This window comes from Scyliorhinus torazame, chromosome 3 (genome assembly GCF_047496885.1).
Source record: "Scyliorhinus torazame isolate Kashiwa2021f chromosome 3, sScyTor2.1, whole genome shotgun sequence".
NCBI classification, from domain to species: Eukaryota; Metazoa; Chordata; class Chondrichthyes; order Carcharhiniformes; family Scyliorhinidae; genus Scyliorhinus; species Scyliorhinus torazame.
Genome location: NC_092709.1, coordinates 252,449,067 through 252,468,165, shown reverse-complemented (window position 1 = coordinate 252,468,165; position 19,099 = coordinate 252,449,067). Strand labels below are relative to the sequence as shown.

At 43.5% G+C, this 19,099-nt stretch overlaps 1 protein-coding gene across 6 annotated transcripts in view; it reads left to right on the top strand.

The window, feature by feature from the left end:
• The window catches only part of epg5 (ectopic P-granules autophagy protein 5 homolog (C. elegans)), a 269,249-nt gene that overhangs the window by 161,936 nt on the left and 88,214 nt on the right, over positions 1 to 19,099 (top strand). For all 6 annotated transcript variants that reach the window (XM_072497129.1, XM_072497130.1, XM_072497128.1 and 3 more), the window contains exons 24-28: positions 4,116 to 4,239; positions 4,365 to 4,506; positions 7,727 to 7,898; positions 11,466 to 11,631; positions 16,012 to 16,154. In XM_072497129.1, coding sequence (XP_072353230.1) covers positions 4,116 to 4,239; positions 4,365 to 4,506; positions 7,727 to 7,898; positions 11,466 to 11,631; positions 16,012 to 16,154 — 747 coding nt within the window. The remainder of the gene's footprint in view (positions 1 to 4,115; positions 4,240 to 4,364; positions 4,507 to 7,726; positions 7,899 to 11,465; positions 11,632 to 16,011; positions 16,155 to 19,099) is intronic.

Below are 19,099 nucleotides of genomic sequence, written 5' to 3'. Positions count from 1 at the left end.
CTTATCAGATCTTTTCCCGTGCTTTCAGCATTCTCTGCTGTCATGGCTTAATATATAATTTTTAATAGTATAATGTTACTAAATCATTTCTTCCCTTAAATCTTTATTACCTATAATAAAGTAGGTTTCTATCATTGCCCTTTATTGCTTTAACCTTTTTCAATTCTTCCTTTCCCACTATGGATGTTAAAATCTTTGGCACCCCGATCGGTCTCTGATAATGTGAAGTTATTTTTCCACTAAAAAAATTTAAATTACCGTAATTGCCAAACCATAAGGTGAATATTTTTCTGAAAACAATTGCCTTAATGAACATCATCCTGTTGCACGGATAATCAACACTTAGTTCAAAGTTATGCATACAATACCAGTAGTTGGCACAAAACCCAATGAGTGCAAGACAAATGAGGTTTGCTCAGGCCATAAGATTCAAACTACAAGTGGTAAGGTATGCCAAGGAACATGGAAATAGAATGGCTGAGAGATATTTTTGTCGTCTTTCACCTGACAAAATTGTATGGGATTGGAAGCATCAAGGACTAGTGAAAATAGAAAACCGCAAGCACACTTTTCATAGGTATGCTGCAAAATGGTCACAGCTAGAAGAAGTGAAAAATTGGGTAAGAGACCACAGGCAGAATGGGATTTCTGTGTCTATGTGAAGCAAGCAGAGTAGCAAATGGGATTGCTGATTTTGACGGGTCGATATCTTGGTGCTACAGATTTATTTAAAAGATAAGGATTAAACATACTTATTGAACCAGAATAGTGCAGAAGATGCCAGAAAAGGCAAAGATGTTTCAATTTCACACATTCGTGATTAATGCAAGGGAAGATGGATTTTTGAACTTGGACCAATGGATAATTGCCTTAACTTGAAAAAGACCATGGACATTTAAAACATTGAAACAATAATGATAAAAAATATTTAGCCATGAGAGGATCCACTGCACCATTATTTTGGCATATTATTCTGACAGCAAAAAAAATGCCACCGTCACTTACCTCTCAGACAAAACAGCACCAAAGATTGAAATTCCTCAGTTCTTGTTCGTGTTCATCTTGGGGATGGATGAATGAAGAAGAGGTGCAATTGTGGCTCAAGACGTTGTGACCAAAGCATCCAGGTGGCTGCTTTCTTTTTTTAAAAAAAGCCCTATTAGTGTGTTATAAGTTCCTGACACATGTTCCAGGAGAGCAGATACATAAGAACACCACTAGCAGCAAGTCTACCACCCGCCCCCCCCCCAAAGCTACAGTCCTTCCTCATGTGGAACTATAACACTGTTCCTTCACTATTGCTGGGTCAAAATCCTGGAACTCTTTTTCTTACTCGCTTTCTAAGGGGAGACGGTGACATAGTGGTATTGCCATTAGGCAAGTAATCCAGAGATCAAGGGTAATGCTCTGGGTATCTCGGCTCAAATCCCACCATGGTAGATGGTGGAATTCAAATTTAATAAAAATCTGGAATTAAAAGTCTGATGATGTTAGGTTAGCAGACCAGACCCCCCCTCCGCCCCAACATATGTTAGGATAGCAGACGAAAACCCCAAACAACCTTTTAAAATGTGTAAAACTGAGGAAAGGATACTTCACCCCAGGAGTGATGACTGACCAATCTTTTATGTTAAAACAAACTTTAATTTCACATGGAATTAACTACATTATTATCAAAGAAATGGCTTTACAATTATCAATTAAACCGTTCTTAAACACAAGATCTTAAACTTACTATCAACCAGCTGCTACTAACTCCAATTAAGCAATCCAATACAGTTCAAATGCCATTGATAAAGTTAACAAAACTATTTTTGTTGCTCAGCTGTGTAAAGAAATTTGGAGAGAGATCCTTTCAAGAGCAGATTCAGTAGACTTCTGCTCAACCAAACAGCATTTGGCAAAACTGCTGTTCAACTTAAAATCCTTCTGTGTTGTGAAACCTGGCTCTTACCATTAATACATAATCTGTATCCCACTAAGATGTCACATGACAGGGCAGAACGGTGGCACAGTGGTTAGCATTGCTTCCTCACAGCGCTGAGGTCCCAGGTTCGATCCCGGCTCTGGGTCACTGTCCATGTAGAGTTTGCACATTCTCCCCGTGTTTGTGTGGGTTTTGTCCCCACAACCCAAAGATGTGTAGAGTAGATGGTTTGGCGGCGCTAAATTGCCCCTTAATTGAAAAAATGAATTGGGTACTCTAAAACATTTTTTAAAGATGTCACATGACCTGCTTAGCTAGGACTAAATACAACCGCTCATATATAATCTACACTCCAGGGAATCTCCAGCAATCCTAACACTGCCCCATTAGCGCTTTATCTGTAACCAAGGAAGTGGTTGGAATCAATCATGACCTCACCTTTTACGACTCCCTCATTACAGCTTTAGCAAACACACAGTTTGGATACCATAACCTAGGTTCTTTAATAGTATTACTGCAACAAATATAGACCTTAACCCAGGCTTTTAAAAACATGATCTCAACAGATATATAATAATTTCTACATTCAGCACAGTGAATATGATTAAACTGTTGTTGATTGTTCAACATTAGTATGGTTGACTCTTAAATGCCCATGACCTAGCAAGACAACAAATGCTAGCCAAGCCAGTGACGCCCACATGCCGTAAATTAATTTTTAAAAAGGAGCACTGGGTATTCCTACAAATTATGGACTGTAGACCAGGGCAATTAGGACAAATAAAAGATATAACCAATACCAAAAAAGAAGGCTGTGGAAATAAAGAAGCAGCTTACTGTGATATCTGGCAGTCTTGCGTGCCTTTTATGATAAACAAGCTGTTTTAATAACTCCAACTCACAAATTGACAACCAACAGGGTGAATAAAGCAACCAATCATTTCTCAGGTGTGTGAGTCAGTGAGAAATTTGTGGCAAATAGTGAAACAGTCAAGAAATGTAATCTCAGCAATGCCCTAGGTGGCAGTAAAGATGACATGCTCTTTGAACAAAAATGATAGCTCGTAAGACACCAGGGATGTTGAGTGACAACAATGATGAGGAATATTTTTGGCTTCAGTGATTAGTGAAACTTCTGGCTGCATTGTTGTCTTTGTTCCCGAATGATAAACGTTAATAGATAACCTTTGTGCTGCATTGTTTGTGTTCTGTGATGGCACATACCTGAAATATTTTTTCCCTTGAGATTTATTTTTAAAATGCTGGCACATCTTATCAAGATGCCTTTTGAACGCCAAAGAACAGTACAGCACAGGAACAGGCCCTTCGGGCAGTGGCTGGTTTAGCACAGTGGGCTAAATAGCTGGCTTGTAAAGCAGATCAAGGACAGCAGCGCAGTTCAATTCCCGTACCAGCTTTCCCGAACAGGCACCGGAATGTGGCGACTAGGGGCTTTTCACGGTAACTTCATTTGAAGCCTACTTGTGACAATAAGCGATTTTCATTTCAAGCCTGTACCGGTCATGATACCAACTTTTGCCAAAACCCTCAGCACTACTTTGTGCCGTATCCCTCTATACCCATCTTATCCATGCGTTTGTCAAACACATGGATGTTATGATCTGGTAAATACAATAAGCAGCCTATTATGACAAAGTAGAAACCTGGTGCTCAAATATTAATTTTCAGATGTTTTGAATTTAGAGTGGATTCTTTTTCACAGGTTGGGAAGTCTTAAGACTAGGTGACATATTCTAAAAGTTAGAGCCAGATTGTTCAAGTGAAATTAGGAAACACTTCTGGACACAAAAGTTAGTATAAGTTTGAACTCTCTTCCGCAAGCAACAGTTGATGCTGGATTTTAAATCTGAGTTTGATAGATCATTCATCAAACGTATTCAGGGATTTGTGGCAAATGTAGGCATATGGAGTTAGGTCACAGATCAGCTTTTGAACAGGCTGAAGGGAATAAATGGCCAACTCTTGTTACTATATTCAAATAATGTGGGTTTCTATTCAATCAACATCAGTGAGCGATTACTTGGTAACCTCTCTTATGTTTATGAAATGTTGCTGTTGTGGTTACATACTTGATGGTATTTACTGTGATTCAAAACCAATTCATTATATGAAGCATTTTCTTCTGGGACATAGATACTACATAAATGCATGTTTATCCTTTGAATAGGCTTTTCCATGTTTTTGCCTTTTGGCTGGAGGATATGAATCTGCAAAAGACTGATCTGTATCTACCTTCTCTACCTGTGCAGTATGATACACATAGATTGGCAAAGGTCATGCAGAACCAGCAGGTAAATCGTCATGCTTATCAAGCTTTAATCCAATGAAATCATTAAATAGGAGATATGAAATAAAATTAGGTTAATTCAATGTGATGGTTACAAGACTTTAACCTGACTATTTTCTGTTCATCTAGGATCTTTGGACTGAATATGTTGACAATGAGCGTATTCAGCATGAATTTCATGAGACATTGAATCTCTGGACCCAGCTGCACTATGAGCCTTTTACAACCTATAGAACATCAAGTTTTAATCACCGTTTTGATTCACTTTTTGGCAAGTATTTCAGAGTCCTACGTACAGATAATGTTTTTAAATTCTTCTATGGGGTGAAGGTGTTGCTGGCTAGGCGAGCATCTATTGTCTATGGTACCCTCATGGTAGACTAGTACAAAAGGTGAAGTCACACGGGATCAGAGGTGAGCTGGCAAGGTGGATACAGAACTGGCTAAGTCATAGAAGGCAGAGAGTAGCAATGGAAGGATGCTTTTCTAATTGGAGGGCTGTGACTAGTGGTGTTCCGCAGGGATCAGTGCTGGGACCTTTGCTGTTTGCAGTATATATAAATGATTTGGAGGAAAATGTAACTGGTCTGATTAGTAAGTTTGCAGATGACACAAAGGTTGGTGGAATTGCGGATAGCGATGAGGACTGTCAGAGGATACAGCAGGATTTAGATTGTTTGGAGACTTGGGCGGAGAGATGGCAGATGGAATTTAATCCGGACAAATGTGAGGTAATGCATTTTGGAAGGTCTAATGCAGGTAGGGAATATACAGTGAATGGTAGAACCCTCAAGAGTATTGAAAGTCAGAGAGATCTAGGTGTACAGGTCCACGGGTCACTGAAAGGGGCAACACAGGTGGAGAAGGTAGTCAAGAAGGCATACGGCATGCTTGCCTTCATTGGCCGGGGCATTGAGTATAAGACTTGGCAAGTCATGTTGCAGCTGTATAGAACCTTAGTTAGGCCACACTTGGAGTATAGTGTTCAATTCTGGTCGCCACACTACCAGAAGGATGTGGAGCCTTTAGAGAGAGTGCAGAAGAGATTTACCAGAATGTTGCCTGGTATGGAGGGCATTAGCTATGAGGAGCGGTTGAATAAACTCGGTTTGTTCTCACTGGAGCGACGGAGGTTGAGGGGCGACCTGATAGAAGTCTACAAAATTATGAGGGGCATAGACAGAGTGGATAGTCAAGAGGCTTCTCCCCAGGGTAGAGGGGTCAATTACTAGGGGACATAGGTTTAAGGTGCAAGGGGCAAGGTTTAGAGTAGATGTGCGAGGCAAGCTTTTTTACACAGAGGGTAGTGGGTGCCTGGAACTCGCTACCAGAGGAGGTGGTGGAAGCAGGGACGATAGTGACATTTAAGGGGCATCTTGACAAATACATGAATAGGATGGGAATAGAATGATGTGGACCCAGGAAGTGTAGAAGATTGTAGTTTAGTCAGGCAGCATGGTCGGCACGGGCTTGGAGGGCCGAAGGGCCTGTTCCTGTGCTGTACTTTTCTTTGTTCTTTCTTTATTCTATCCCTAATTGCCCTTGATCTGCTGCAGTCCGTGTGCTGTAGATAATGCTGTTAGGATGGAAGTTCCAGGATTTTGGCCCAGCAACTGTGAAGGAACAGTGATATAGTTCCAACTCTGGGTGGTGTGTGGCTTGGAAGGGAACCTACAGATGATGTTATTCCCATGCATCTGCTGCCCTTGCCCTTTTAGATGGGAGATGTCTTGTGGGTTTGGAAGGTGCTGTTGAAGGAGCCTTGGTGAGTTGCTGCAGTGCATCTTGTAGATGGTAAACACTGCCACTGTGCATTGGTGCTGGAGGAAGTGAATGATTGAGGTGTGTATTAGAATGCCAATTAAAAGGACTGCTTTGTCCTGGATGGTGTTGAGGTTCTTGAGTGTTGTTGGAGCTGCACTCATCCAGAAAAGTGGAGAGTATTCCATCACATTCTGACCTGTGCCCTGTAGATGGTGGACAGACTTTGGGGGATCAGAAGGTGAGTTAATTGCCTGGTCTTGTAGCCATATTATTGATATGCTTGGTCCAGCTCAATTTCTGGTCAACGGTAGCTCCCAGGATAGTGGGTAATTCAGTGATGGCAATGCCATTGCATTTCAAGGGGAGATTGTTGGATTCTCTCTTCTTGAAGATGGTCATTGCCTGGCACTTGTTACTTGCCACTTACCAGCCCAAGCTTGAATGATGTCCAGGTCTTTGATTCTCTTAAGGTTAATGTGCAGGTTCAGTCGGCAATTAAGAAGGCAAATGCAATGTTAGCATCCATGTCAAGAGGGCTAGAATACAAGACCAGGGAAGTACTTCTGAGGCTGTATAAGGCTCTGGTCAGACCCCATTTGGAGTATCGTGAGAAATTTTGGGCCCCGTATCTAAGGACGGATGTGCTGGCCTTGGAACGAGTCCAGAGGAGGTTCACAAGAATGCTCCCTGAAAGGGTCCAGAGGAGGTTCACAAGAATGATCCGTGGAATGAAGAACTTGTCGTATGAGGAACGTTTGAGGACTCTGGGTCTGTACTCGTTGGAGTTTAGAAGAATGAGAGGGGATCTTATTGAAACTTACAAGATACTGTGAGGCCTGGATAAAGTGGACGTGGAGAGGATGTTTCCACTTATAGGAAAAACTAGAAGCAGAGGACACCATCTCAGACGAAAGGCACGATCCTTTAAAACAGAGATGAGGAGAATTTCTTTAGCCAGAGGGTGGTGAATCTGTGGAACTCTTTGCCGCAGAAGGCTGTGGAGGCCAAATTACTGAGTGTCTTTAAGACAGAGATAGATAGGTTCTTGATTAATAAGGGGATCAGGGGTTATGGGGAGAAGACAGGAGAATGGGGATGAGAAAATATCAGCCATGATTGAATGGCGGAGCAGACTCGATGGGCCGAGTGGCCTAATTCTGCTCCTATATCTTATGCTGCACATGGACACAGACTGCTTCAGTATCTGAGTAATCACAAATGCTACTGAACATAGTGCAATCGTCAGCTAACCTTACCATCTCTCACCTTGTGATGGAGGGATGATCATTGAAGAAGTAGCTGAAAATGATTGGGTTTAGGATAATAATGTTGAGAAATGTAAAGTATGTACTGTTCATAAAAAGTTGGTCTGAAAAAGAAATGGTGTATGTGCAATACAACAAGGAGTTGTATTTCTATATAATTTTTCTATGATGATAATCATCTGCTATTTCAAAGAGCAGGAGGAAATTGTGCACGAGCAGGGATTTTGATTCCAGAATTCGCACCAACATGAAAAAATTACCTAGGAAACCGATTTTAGGAAGCTATTTCTCAGACCTGTTTTTTATGCAGGATGTTAAAATTTGGAGACTCTTATCACAATTCACAAAATTGTGCAATAATGGCACCTACGATTGTCTAGTCTTACAAGCAAGTATTATAATTTACTATTGTAGCATTTGCTCCCAGATACTTTTATGATGGTATTTTTATTTCCATTTTAGCAAAAGACAGAATCTTGAGCAATCTGAAGACTCATGATCTGCCTGTACCTACTGTGTCCCTACAGTACATGAAAGCTCCTGTTCCAGATATTGTCGAAACTAGTCTGTCAGATAAAAAAGTGGCAATCAAACTTATTCAACAAAATCTAAACATCTTACGACAGCAGGCAAAGTAAGTAACTAGCAGCATTAATTAGCCTTTAAAAGGACCTTTTTAAACTTTTCATATTTGAATGAAAAATATTGTGCGCGATTCTCCACTCCCACGCCGGTTGGGAGAATCGCCTGGGCCGCCAAAATTTCCGGGGACGCCGGTCCGACGCCCTCCCGCGATTCTCCCAAGCGGCGGGAACGGCCCGGTCGAGTTTCGCAGGCCGGAGAATCGCCGGAGACACCCAAAATGACGATTCTCCGGCACCCCCGATATTCTGAGGCCCAGATGGGCCAAGCGGCCAGGCCAAAACGGCGGGTTCCCCCTGGCGCCGTCCACACCTGGTCGCTGCAGTCGTGGGCGGTGCGTGAACGCTGGGGGGGCGGCCTGTGGGGGGGGCGAGGGGGGATCCTGCACCGGGCTTCACCTGGAATCTGAAAGAGGACCTCCTTCCTTCCGCGGCCCCGCAAGATCCGTCCCCCATCTTCTTGCGGGGCGTATTTAGACAGGACGACAACCACGCATGCGCGGATGACGCCCGTTATGCGGCGCCGGCCGCGTCATCTATGCGACGCCGCTTTTACGCGGGCAACAAGGCCTGGCGCGTGTAGATGACGCGGCCCCGATCCTGGCCCTTTGTCAGGGCCTGAATCGGTCGGGACCGGGGCCGTTCCGCGCCGTCGTGAACCTCGACGGCGTTCACGACGGCGCGGCCACTTCGACGTGGGAGTAGAGAATCCCGCCCCATCATTTGGTTCAAATTAATATGAATAAGCCTAATCTAAACGTTTTGTAAATTTATTGATAAATTCGAGAGTAGACCAGTCCCTTAGATTGGAAACTTGCTCTTGTCACTCCGTTATTTAAGAAAGCTGAGAGAGAAAATTGTAGACTGGTTCGCCCAACGGCATCTTTTGGTAAATTACTAGAGTCTATAATTAAAGGTAGTAACTGGACACCTTGTAAATGGGCAGTTGATCAGAGGGCTCCAGCTTGGATTTGTAAAGGGTAGGTCATGCCTGACCAACCTGATTGAATTCAAGTAGTGAACAGGGAAATCTCTATGGATGTTATTTACATGGACTCCCAGAAGACACTCAGTAATGCCCGTCAAAAGACTGTTAGATAAAGTTGAAGCTGATAGTATTAAAAGACCTAGTTCGGAGATTAGCTGAGCAAAAGCAGATAGAAAGTGAGGATAATGCTAGGTGCTCTTTGGCAAAGAGTTCCAAAGGCCATGGAACAGGGTGAGCTCTGCTGATCCCCTGCTTCCTCTGCAGTGAGCAGTGCCAACACATGGTGGGCCCCTGATTGAGCTTGGCCAAGCCCATTCCCTTTTGAAACAGCTGGGATATAAGGGTGTCCAGAGGGGCGGCTGTTCCCAGGTGTCGAGAAACTCTCTGAGCATTCAAAGGACAAGTGAGCACTCAGCAGTGTGAGCAACCAAGAGCCTATATGTAGCACCAGAAGGGTATGTTTAAAACACAATACTGCAGCAATGGCAGTCTGAGCCAGGCCACCCCAATCCCGTGGGGGACACACGCAGTCCATGGACTTGGCACCACGTCATTCCCCACTACTGACCCCGGCCTGGGATGCTACACCCCAGAAAGCCTGACAATCTTCGGGGCTTTTTCAGAGATTTTCTAGCCTCCCGTTCCCCCTCTGCAGCCATGGCACCCAGGTCCAACTTGTAAATGCTTAAACTAATTCACGCCTTTGAGACCTCTGCCTAAGGAGCCAAGCGCCACTGAGGGATGGAGCATGAAGTGCCCAAGCCATTAATGATATTAAAATCCAGAGCGGCATGTGGCACAGTGGTCAGCACTGCTGCCTATGGCGCTGAGAACCCGGGTTCGAATCCCCGCCATGTGTCACTGTTCATGTGGAGTTTGCACATTCTCACTGTGTCTGCGGGGGTTTCACCCCCACAACCCAAAGATGTGCAGGTTAAGTGTTTTGGCCACGCTAAATTGCCCCTTAATTGGAAAAAAAGTAATTAGAATCATAGAATTTCCAGTGCAGACGGAGGCCATTCGGCCCATCGGGTCTGCACCGGCTCTTGGAAAGAGCATCCTACTTAAGGCCATGCCTCCACTCTCCCTGGAACCCAGTAACCCCACCTAACCATTTTTGGACACTTAAAGGCAATTTATCATGGCCAATCCACCTAACCTGCACATATTTGGACTATGGGAGGAAACCGGAGCACCCGGAGGAAACCCATGCAGACACGGGGAGAACGTGCAGGCTCCGCACAGACAGTGACCCAAGTCGGGAATCGAACCTGGGACCCTGGAGCTGTGAAACAACTGTGCTACCCACTGTGCTACAATGCTGCCCAAGATATTCTTCCTGCAAAATTTCCATTTCTCGCACCTAACCAGTTCTCCCAAAACTCTTGGGGACGGTGAGCCATTCAAACCAGCCAAATCATTACTCAATTTTTTAAAAATTATTCAGAAAAGCTTTTCATTATATCAAGGTAAAACAAAACAATCACATATAACAAACTCCCTTGCAAAATACACCTACCCACAACACCCCCCTCCTACCCCCAACCGCCCCATAAATAAGCAAATCTCAAAATGCCCCCCACCGAGCAACTCATGGTTACCAATTCCCTGAAAACGATGAAAGGCTGCCACCTCGAGTAAAATCTTTCCACCAGTCCCCTCATACTATACTTAAACCTTCTCAAGATACAAAAATTCCATCAGATCACTCAGCCAGACAGAAGCACTTGGCAGTGTCGGGGACCTGCGCCCGAACAGAACTCGGTTCCGGGCTATTAACGAGGCGAAGGCAAGGACGTCCACCTTCGCCCCCAGCACTGGTGAGTCCGATGCACCAAAAATAGCCACCAATGGGTATGACTCCAGCTGAATCCCCAGAATCCCCAACATGGTGATGAAAATGGAGACCCAGAAGCTTACAAGTTTAGGACAAGACCAAAACGTGTGCTTATGGTTCGCCGGTCCCCATGCACAATGATCACACCTATCCTCCACCCCTGAGAAGAAACCACTCACCCACGCCCTGGTGAAGTGCCCCCTGTGCACCACCTGACACTGGATCAAACTGAGCCTAGCACGAGAGGAGATGGAGTTGACCCTGTGAAGAGCCTCACACCACACTCCTTCCCTCCCCCCCCGCCCGTTCCCACCAAATGAAAAATCACACCCAGTTCACCCTCCCACTTTCTCTTTACTTCCTCCAACAAAGCCTGCTCCGTCGCCAAGATCAGGCCATAGATATCTGAAATTCTCCCCTCACCCAACTCGACCATAGATAGGACCTTATCCAAGAATGAGGGTAACAGTTAAGGAATCTTATAGCTCAACAGGATGATGTGTACATTAATCTATAATTTCTCCTTGGTGTGTACATTAATCTATAATTCTGTATGTTGGCATAATACTCCCATCAGTGATTACATTTTCTCATTTATTTGTGCTATTTATTTTCTAATGGTAAATTTGCTGTATGCAAATCAAACCTTCTGAGGTAAGCAACATATTGTTAAAAGTGACTTGAGGTGTTTCATAAATCATGGAGAAAAGCAGAATAATCTTTTTGGGTCTTCAGAATTGCAGCCCAGTGGGAATGCCAGCAAATAGGGCTGGACAGTGAGCTTTTAGGCACATTACCGAAATTGTACAGCAACCGGGAGGAACAAATCATAATGAAACTAGAATGCCGAGGCAGCTCTTCGAATCATGTATGCCAAGGAGCAGCAAAAGTCTCTGTAAAGGTTGGTAATTATTTCCCCATGTGCATGCTACATAAAGTAACAAAAATGCAAAAGTAAACATAACCTGATAATTAATTCAATGCCTTAAGAACATTGAGATAAATTGACCTAATCAATAATGTCGCATTGTGTGAATAGAGTATCTTGTACTATCTTAGTGCTTATGTCAGGAAACAGGTAGTTTTAAATAATCTATATTTGTATTTTTGGATATTAGAAATAAGGTATAGCTTTAATTAAGTTTAATTTGTAAGAAAAGGTTAAAACTTTATTCATGTTTAAAAGCCCATCAGCCTGCATCCCCCTTATATCCCAGCCTGCACCAAACCCCATCGCCTGCACACAGGCCACCAACTACAGACCCCTGTGTATCTCGCGTCCATGTATCTCACCATGTCCGTAATGTGTCCCCTAGGAAAAGACGGCCCATAACCGCCAGGAGTACATAGTCTTCAGTATTTTCTGAAATGTGTTATTTACCTTTGATCTCTCTATTGTTTCAACCAGCCTCTTTAGAAAGGCTTTCTTCCCAGAATTGGTTCCATTTATTGCTTTACTTTAGCCTTTAAAAAATGACCGTATCTTTACTTACTTGTATCTTATTTTACAAGCTGCATATTTTGAACTAAAACAACCCATTCAAAACTAAGCCCTGTTGATCTTATGAAAAATCCTGATTGAAGTTCCTCTTAGTTGATTACCATATCAAAACCACTTTGGTCTGTTAGATTAGGTTCTTGCAGCCAGCATGTCTCTTATTCCAATTATACTCTCAACACTCAACAGTTTATCTTTCAGTACATAAATGTGACAATATTACCAAAAGAAAAATATACATTTTCTTGTTCTCTTGTCACAAATAAACCTTCTCTCAACTGCTTCCAATGCATTTTTATCTTTCCTTAAGTAAGGTGACCAATACTGTACACAGCGCTCCAAATGCGGTCTCACTAGTGTCCTGTCTAACTGAAGTGCACCCTCCCAATTTTGGTAATCAATTCCCATCAGAATAAGCAATAACATTCTATTAGCTTTCCTAATTGTTTGCCTTACCTGCACACTAGCCTTTTGATTCATGCACTAGGATATCCAGATCCTTCTGAATCTCAGACCTCTGCAATCTTTCTCCATTTAGATAATCTTATTTTTTATTCTTCCTGCCAAAATGGAGAATTTTATATTTGCCTACATTATATCCATTTGCCAGATCTTTGCCCACTCACTTAATCTAAGAAGATTTTAAGGAGTATCTTACAGGAGGAAGAGAAAGGATAGAGATAGAGAAATTAAGACTTTGGCATTTGAAGCTGTGGCCGCCAGTGGTGAAGCAATTAAAATTGGATATCAGCAAGAATTGGAGGAATGTGGATATCTCTGAAGGAAACAGAGAACTGGGGGATGGGGGGTGTCAAGACCATGTGGAGTTCTGAAAACTGGAAGATATCACTCATTAAGTACTTAGAAATGTAATTGCTGCCATAATGTCATTGGCCCTGGTTAGAAATTAAACACCACTGTCACTTGAATTTCAGTAGGAATCAAGGATAGTAATAATTCAAGAGTGCCACTATTGCCAGAAGACCTTTGACAAGGTGCCAAATAGGCTGACGAGAGAAAGCAAGGACAGCATAAAAGCTAAAGAAAAAGCATACAAAGTGGCGAGGATTAGTGGGAAGCCAGAGGATTGGGAAGCCTTTAAAAGTGAGCAGAGGACAACTAAAAAAGCAGTAAGGGGGGAGAAGATGAAGTATGAGTGCAAACTAGCTAGTAATATAAAGGAAGATTGGAGGATATAATTATATAAAAGGTAAGAGAGAGGCAAAAATAGACATTGGACCACTGGAAAATGTATCTGGAGAAGTAATAATAGGAAACAAAGAAATGGCAGACAAACTGAATAGTTACTTTGCATTAGTCTTCACGGTGGAAGACACCAGTGGGATGCCAGAACTCCAGGAGAACCAGGGGCAGAGGTGAGTGCAATGTCCATTACTAAGGAGAAGGTTCTGGGGAAACTGAAAGGTCTGAAGGTGGATAAGTCACCTAGACCGGATGGACTACACCCCACGGTCCTAAAGGAGATAGCTGAGGAACTTGTGGAGGCATTGGTGATGATCTTTCAGGAATCACTGGAGGCAGGAAGGGTCCCAGAGGACTGGAAAATGGCTGATGTAACACCACTGTTTAAGAAGGGAGGGAGGCAGAGAATGGGAAATTATAGGCCGGTTAGCCTGACTTTGGTCATTGGTAAGATTTTAGAGTCTGTCATTAACGATGAGATCGCAAAGTACTTGGAAGTGCATGGTAAAATAAGACTGAGTCAGCACGGCTTTGTTAAAGGGAGGTCGTGTCTGACAAATCTGTTAGAGCTCTTTGAGGAGGTAACAAGGAAGTTAGACAAAGGAGAACCAGTGGTCGTGATTTATTTAGATTTCCAGAAGGCCTTTGACAAGGTGCCGCATAGGAGACTGTTAAATAAGTTAAAAGCCCTTGGTGTTCAGGGTAATATCCTGGCATGGATAGAGGATTGGCTGACAGGCTGAGAGTGGTGATAAAGGGATCTCTTTCAGGATGGCAGCCAGTGACTCGTGGTGTGCCTCGGGTCTGTGCTGGGACCACAACTTTTCACAATGTACATTAATGATCTGGAAGAAGGAACTGAAGGCACTGTTGCTAAGTTTGCAGATGATACAAAGATCTGTAGGGGGAACAGGTAGCTTTGAGGAATCAAGGGGGCTGAAGAAGGATTTGGACATGCTAGGAGAGTGGGCAATAAAGTGGAAAATGAAATATAACATGGAAAAGTGTGAGGGTATGCACTTTGGAGAAAGGAATTTAGGCATAGACTATTTTCTAAATGGGGAAATGCTTAGGAAATCAGAAGCACAAAGGGACTTGGGAGTCCTTGTTCACGATTCTCTTAAGGTTAACGTGCAGGCTCAGTTGGCAGTTAAGAAGGCAAATGCAATGTTAGTATTCATGTCAAGAGGGCTAGAATACAAGACCAGGGAGGTACTTCCGATGCTGTATAAGGCTCTGGTCAACCCCATTTGGAGTATTGTGAGCAGTTTTGGGCCCCGTATCTAAGGAAGGATGTGCTGGCCTTGGAAAGGGTCCAGAGGAGGTTCACCAGAATGATCCCTGTAATGAAGAACTTGTCGTACAAGGTTGAGGACTCTGGCTCTGTACTCGTTGGAGTTTAGAAGGATGAGGGGGGATCTTATTGAAACTTACAAGATACTGCGAGGCCTGGATAGAGTGGAAGTTGTGAGGATGTTTCCACTTGTGGGAGAAACTGGAAGCAGAGGACACCATCTCAGACTAAAGGGACGATCCTTTAAAACAGAGATGAGGAGGAATTTCTTCAGCCAGAGGGTGGTGAATCTGTGGAACTCTTTGCCGCAGAAGGCTGTGGAGGCCAAATCACTGAGTGTCTTTCAGACAGAGATAGATAGGTTCTTGATTAATAAGGGAATCAGGGGTTATATGGAGAAGGCAGGAGAATGGGGATGAGAAAATATCAGCCATGATTGAATGGCGGAGCAGACTCTCCTATGTCTTATGGTCTTATTTTCAATGAATGTAGCACTGATTAAAGAGAAGGAAACATTTATTATCAGTATTTATGCTATGACAGTTCATTAATTAATGCTTGCTATAGCATACAATTGATGTAAAAACTGAATGAAGCATTTTTGTTCAGTCGCCTGAGTTTTGTTGCCCAATTACTAATTTTGTGTCCACTTTTTGAAGAAGTACACATTTGGAAATCTTAGCTACTGTCAAGGAAGCAAATTTAAAGTTCATAATGAATTCATAGATTTTTCTAAAATAAACCTGCTTCAGGACTTCATACTAATTGGTTAACCAATTCTGTGTGGAAAAATATCACTTAAAAAACACATTAAACATCATTAGGTGATGGTGTACAAACCCAGGGGTCAAAAATGTTTGTCACTAGTAAATCTGATAGGGACTTCAGATAAAGACTAGAGAGTGGTTAAAATATGGAATGTGCTGCCCCATGAAGTATTTGAAATAAATAGCATAAACACTTTAAAGGGAAAGATAGATTAGTACATGAGACAGAAAAGAATAGAAGGGTATTCTGATAGAGTTAGATGATATAAGGTGGGAGGAGGCTTGTATGAATTATAAACACTGGCATGGATCGTATGGATTAATTGGTCTGTCTTTTGTCCTGTTTTACTTGAGTAACAATATGAGATATTAATATCAACACTAGTATATTGCTCAATGGAACTATAATTAAAAATATATGCTAATTAAGCAAACGCATATTTCAGATGTATATGTTTTATTTCAATCATCTTGACAAAATAATTTAAACGAATCAATGAATTTCTGTTCAAATTTCAGTGTAAGGAATTATACGAGAATAATGCCATCAAACAACAACTTGATGCTTTAACTAAAGACATTAAGCAATTGCAAAACTATGTTGCCAGACCTCCTCCTCAAAAGATTGCTGAAGCTGCTGTGCATGTGGAAAACTTTATAACGTAAGTTCGTGAGCACAAAAATAAATCTTGTTCTATATTTTGGAATGCAAAATGTAAATCTGATATTAGAAATAAAGTTAAATATTGTTTCCTTTAGCTACCTGGTGGAACATATCAGTACTTTTTGCAGGCATGTCCTAAGTCTTTCATATACTTTTGTTCACATGGTCAAATGTCAGTTCATTTATTTTAAACGTTTTACAGTTGTGTTGTTGCAGTTTGATGTTGTCTCAACCGTTCAGAGTTGATCAGAGGATTAGATAGGGTGGACAGTGAGAGCCTTTTTCCTCGGATGGTGATGTCTAGCACAAGGGGGCATAACTTTAAATTGAGGGGAGATAGATATAGGACAGATGTCAGAGGTAGGTTCTTTACTCAGAGAGTAGTAAGGATGTGGAATGCCCTGCCTGCAACAGTAGTGGACTCACCAACACTAAGGGCATTCAAATGGTCATTGGATAGACATATGGACGATAAGGGAAAAGTGCAGATGCGCTTTAGAGTGGTTTCACAGGTCGCCGCAACATCGAGGGCCGAAGGGCCTGTACTACGCTGTAATGTTCTATGTTCTGTAACCACACTACGTTTTAGGCATCACAGCCTACACCGCATCATTCTATCTATTGTCCCATCTGTTATTGATTTCTACTTCTTGATTTTTCTATAGTGCTGCTTGAAGTTTACTTTCTGATCCATTTTTGTCAACACCTAGTGCAGTAGACCTTAAGATGTAGGAAAATCTCCCTTTCCTCTGCCACAATGTTGAATGTTTTGGACAATAACCCCCCTCCAAATACACTACTCTTCTGAAGACTGCCTTGATGGTTTGAAGATTCTATGGGTATAGGTCAGCTTCTAATACCTCATCCAAGGTAAGTCATTCCAACCTGGGTTGTTTTTAGCCAAAGCATAGAAGTATAGAATCATAGAATCCTTACAGTGTAGAAACAGGCCGTTTGGCCCATCAGGTCTACACTGGCACTTTGAAAGACCACCCTATCTAGGCCCAATTCCCCGCCCTGTAATCCCACCCAAAGGGACAATTTAGCATTGCCAATCCATGTAACCTGCACATATTTGGGCTGTGGGAGGAAACCGAAGCACCTGGAAACTCACGCAGACATGAGGAGAAAGTGCAAATTCCACACAGACAGTTACCCGCGGTCGGAATCAAACCCAGGTCCCTGCCGTAAAGCACATGAAGGTACGAATTAGGAGCAGGAAGAGGCCACTCATCACCTCGAGTCTTCTCCGCCACTCAATAAGATCATGGCTGATCTGATTGTAACAATAATTCCACATTCTTGCTTATCAAGAATCTATCTAGCTTTGCAGTAAAAATATACAAAGACTCTGCTTCCACTGCCTTTTGAGGAAGAGATTTCGAAAGACCACTCAAATAAAAGCAAAGTACTGTGGGTGCTGGAAATCTAAAATAAAACCAAATAATGCTGGATCAACTAGGCAGGTTTGGCAGTCAGAGGCAGATATACATTTTTGGGGACCCCATGTCACGTCCCACCCCCAATTACATCGAGCCCCACCCCGAATAACGTCAGTGCCACCTTGACCCCATAACTGGCTGCTGGTAGTAATTTTTGGGAAAGCTGTGAGGCCGATGGATGGTCAAGGCCAGCCAGGTATCATAAAAGAAATCGCAATCGGTCAGAGAGAGAAATGACTGGTGCCAAAAAAGGCAGTACATTCAACATGCAAAATCCACAAGAAGAAATAAAGTGTTGGTTACTACCCAATCCTCTCACTCTCAGCCCTACCTGGCTGACCACTGGCTCTGGCTAGTCGCCCAGCTCCCGCTGGCCGATGCTCTCCAATTCCCTGAGACATGACCTGCGCTTGCCTGGCCTTCTTCGCAACTTCTGCCCTCTTGGCTCTCACTTGGTGGCTAGACCTCGACGACCACATGGGCTCCTGGCTTGCTGCTGCTGGCTATAGTGCCTGGCTTCAGCTCTCTCATCTTTGATTCCTGATCTGGTCTCCGGCTCTGGTTGAGTCTACCCGCACCCGCTGGCCACTGCTCCCCGATTCCCCAAGACACGATGCCGCCGCTTGCCTGGCCTTCTCAGCTCCCAACTGCTGCTCTACTCACCTCTCGCTCAGGTGGCTGGGCCTCGACCCTTAACGACTGCATGTGCTCCTGATTGGCTGCTATGCTGCTGACTATCTGGCCTGGTCTCTGCTCTCTTTTGCCTTCGATGCCCGGTCCAGTTGCTGCCCAGCCCTCTCACATTCATTTCTGTCTGTCTGGCTTCTGACTCTAGTTGAGTCACCCCACTCCTGCTGGCTGCTGTTCCCTGATTCCCCGAGACCTGACACCAGCACTTACCTGGCCGCCTTCGCACTTCCCGACTGCTGCTCTGCTCACCTCTTGGCTCTTGGCCAAGCCTCATGCCTCAACCCTCGAAGACAACATATGCTCCAGGCTGGCTGCTGCTGCTACTGGCATAACTGAGGCCCATGCCATACCCATAGCCACACCTTTCATTTGCAGAAAGTGAGAAACGTTAAAGGAGAAATTGTTGAGTGAGAGAAAGTTCAGCTAGGTGGAGGAGAGTAGTGGTGGACATGGATTGTTCGGACCTTGGCTTAAGGAAAAAGCGGAGAGCCCAATACCTACCTTGTGGGGGTGGAGGTGGAGAGGGTTTGGATGTCCATAGTGAAGAGGAGGCAGTTAGGGCCAGGAAACTGGAAATTGTTGATAGGGCATCAGAGAAATCATGAATATAGGTGGGATGAGACGAGGCAGTGGGTGTGAAAATGGAGTCAAGATTGGAAGAAATTAGTTTGGGGGGCAGGAACAGGCTGATATGATTGGTCTACCAGGGCAGCCCTGTTTGTGGATTTTGGGAAGCAGGTAGAAGTGGGCTGTGCAGGGGTGGGGGACTGAGGTTGGAAACTGGAGTGAAGATTTCCGCAGGAGATGAGGC